General features: G+C 47.2%; 1 protein-coding gene across 1 annotated transcript; it reads left to right on the top strand.

Annotated features, from left to right (window-relative positions):
- Positions 1-346: 346 nt before the first annotated feature.
- LOC133052032 (E3 ubiquitin-protein ligase SIAH1-like) lies at positions 347-1,401 on the top strand. Its single transcript, XM_061136769.1, has one exon. The coding sequence runs from the start codon at positions 362-364 to the stop codon at positions 1,208-1,210; it is 849 nt and encodes a 282-aa protein (XP_060992752.1). The 5' UTR covers positions 347-361; the 3' UTR covers positions 1,211-1,401.
- Positions 1,402-2,177: the final 776 nt, after the last annotated feature.

Below are 2,177 nucleotides of genomic sequence, written 5' to 3'. Positions count from 1 at the left end.
CTCTGGGAAAGGAATGCTGAGATTGTAACACTGACCTATTCCTTTAAAAAGATTCTTGTTGACCCCCTGCGGGCCGCCGGCGCGCGGGGTCGCGCCCCCCCGCGGTGGCCGCCATAGTGTGAGGTATTTAGCGGGAGCGCGCGGCGGGTTCTAGAACGCGCAACGCCGGCGGCGGACAGTGGGGAGCGCGGCGACCGTTGCTGGGCGCTCTCTAACGGCAGCGGCGAGTCAGAGTGTCCCGTCGGTACTGGCATGAGGCAGAGGCAGCGGCGCTGCCCGCGGTGACGGGCGTTGGCGGCGGCGACGGCGGAGCGTGTTTGAGCCAGGACCGAGGTCCGAGGCGCGCTCTCCGCCCACAGAAATGAGCCGTCGGACTGAGAGAGAACCTACTGGACCGTCAAATGGCGCGCCCTCCTCCCGGACGGTGCCTGACCTGGCCGGCACAACTGCGTCCAACAATGACTTGGCGAGTCTTTTTGAGTGTCCCGTCTGCTTTGATTATGTGTTGCCTCCAATTCTACAATGTCATAATGGCCATCTTGTCTGTAGCGACTGTCGCCCAAAGCTCACACGTTGTCCAACTTGCCGGGGCCCGCTGACATCAATTCGCAACTTGGCAATGGAGAAAGTGGCCGTCTCGGTACTTTTCCCCTGCAAATACGCCTCTTTTGGTTGTGAAATAACTATGCCACCCACAGAAAAAGCAGACCATGAAGAACACTGTGAGTTTAGGCCCTGTTGTTGTCCCTGCCCTGGTAACTTCTGTGGGTGGCAAGGCTCAGTGAATGCTGTAGTGCCGCATCTGACGCAGAAACATGAGTCCATTATAACCCTGCAGGGAGAAGTTGTCGTTTTCCTTGCAGTCAGCATTAATCTTTCTGGTGCCCTTGACTGGGTGATGATGCAGTCCTGTTTTGGGTTTCACTTTATATTAATCTTGGAGAAGCTGGAAACCTACGATGGTCACCAGAAATTCTTTTCCGTTGTCCAGCTGGTAGGAACACACGAACAAGCTGAAAAGTTCTCTTATCGACTTGAGCTAAATGGTAATAGGCGGCGATTGACTTGGGAAGCCACGCCTCTGTCCATTCATGAGAGAGTTGAAACAGCCATCATGAACAGTGACTGCCTAGTCTTCGACCCTGGAGTTGCGGAACTTTTCGCAGAAAATGGCAATTTAAGCATCGATGTAACTATTTCCATGTGTTGAAATGGTGATCAAACATTTTCCGACGAGTGTTTAAAACCAATACATTCAAATTCACAGAGAATGAGGCACCTGTCTTCCTACCAACCAGAAACTTTTGGTAGGTGGAAGCTAGAGACATTAAGATAAATAAAACGAAAGGGTGTTAAATACAAGAAATAGTTGTATGTAATAACACTAATATATTTAAAATAAGTCAGCAGTAAACCACTGAAAAATGTATGTATGTTTACACCCGAGATGGCCATCTTTTGAATTAAATAAGTAAACTTTGAAAACTAATTCTGAATTTTTGTTCATAATAGACAATGTACTGTTGAAAACCACTGGGTTCTTTTTTGTGTGTCTGTGGTGTGTGTGTGTGTGTGTATGTGTCTGTGTGTGTGTGTGTGTGTGCGAGCGTGCGCACGTGCATGCTTAGATTTCTTTTCCTATAACTGACAAGCCATATTGAGCGGTGTTCCACCACTGCATTTCCCCTCTATGAGTCAATACATAGTGCTCTTGTGTGTGTATTTTTGAGTGTGTGTTTGTATATTTGCTAATTTTTAAGTCTAGTTTTTAATTAAATAAATTTGACTTTCTTTTCTGTAAAAAAAAAAAAAAAAAAAAAAAGCTAAGAAGCTTCTTATTTATTTGATGTCACCATAAAGACTTTTTCAGAGATTTGGAAATGAGAGCATTTTGTATTTGTTGTAGAGGGAAAAAAGCTATTCATGTAAGGGGCTTTCCTGATAGCTCCGCTGGTAAAGAGTCTGGCTGCAATGCAGGAGAGCCTGATTCAATTCCTGGGTGGGGAGAAACCCGCTGGAGAGGGATAGGCTACCCACTCCAGTATTCTTGGGCTTACCTTGGGGCTCAAGCTAATAAAGAATCCACCTGCAATGTGGGAGATCTGGGTTTGAACGGTTACCCATTGCAGTATTCTGGCCTGGAGAATTCCATGCACTTTATGGTCCTTGTGGTCAGA

Source organism: Dama dama, chromosome X (genome assembly GCF_033118175.1).
Source record: "Dama dama isolate Ldn47 chromosome X, ASM3311817v1, whole genome shotgun sequence".
Lineage (NCBI taxonomy): Eukaryota > Metazoa > Chordata > Mammalia > Artiodactyla > Cervidae > Dama > Dama dama.
Note: the sequence above shows the minus strand (reverse complement) of the source record. Positions and strands in the feature narration are given on the sequence as shown.

Coding starts and splice junctions, on each gene's coding strand:
- LOC133052032 (XM_061136769.1), top strand. CDS start 362: ATGAGCCGTCGGACTGAGAGAGAACCTACTGGACCGTCAAATGGCGCG.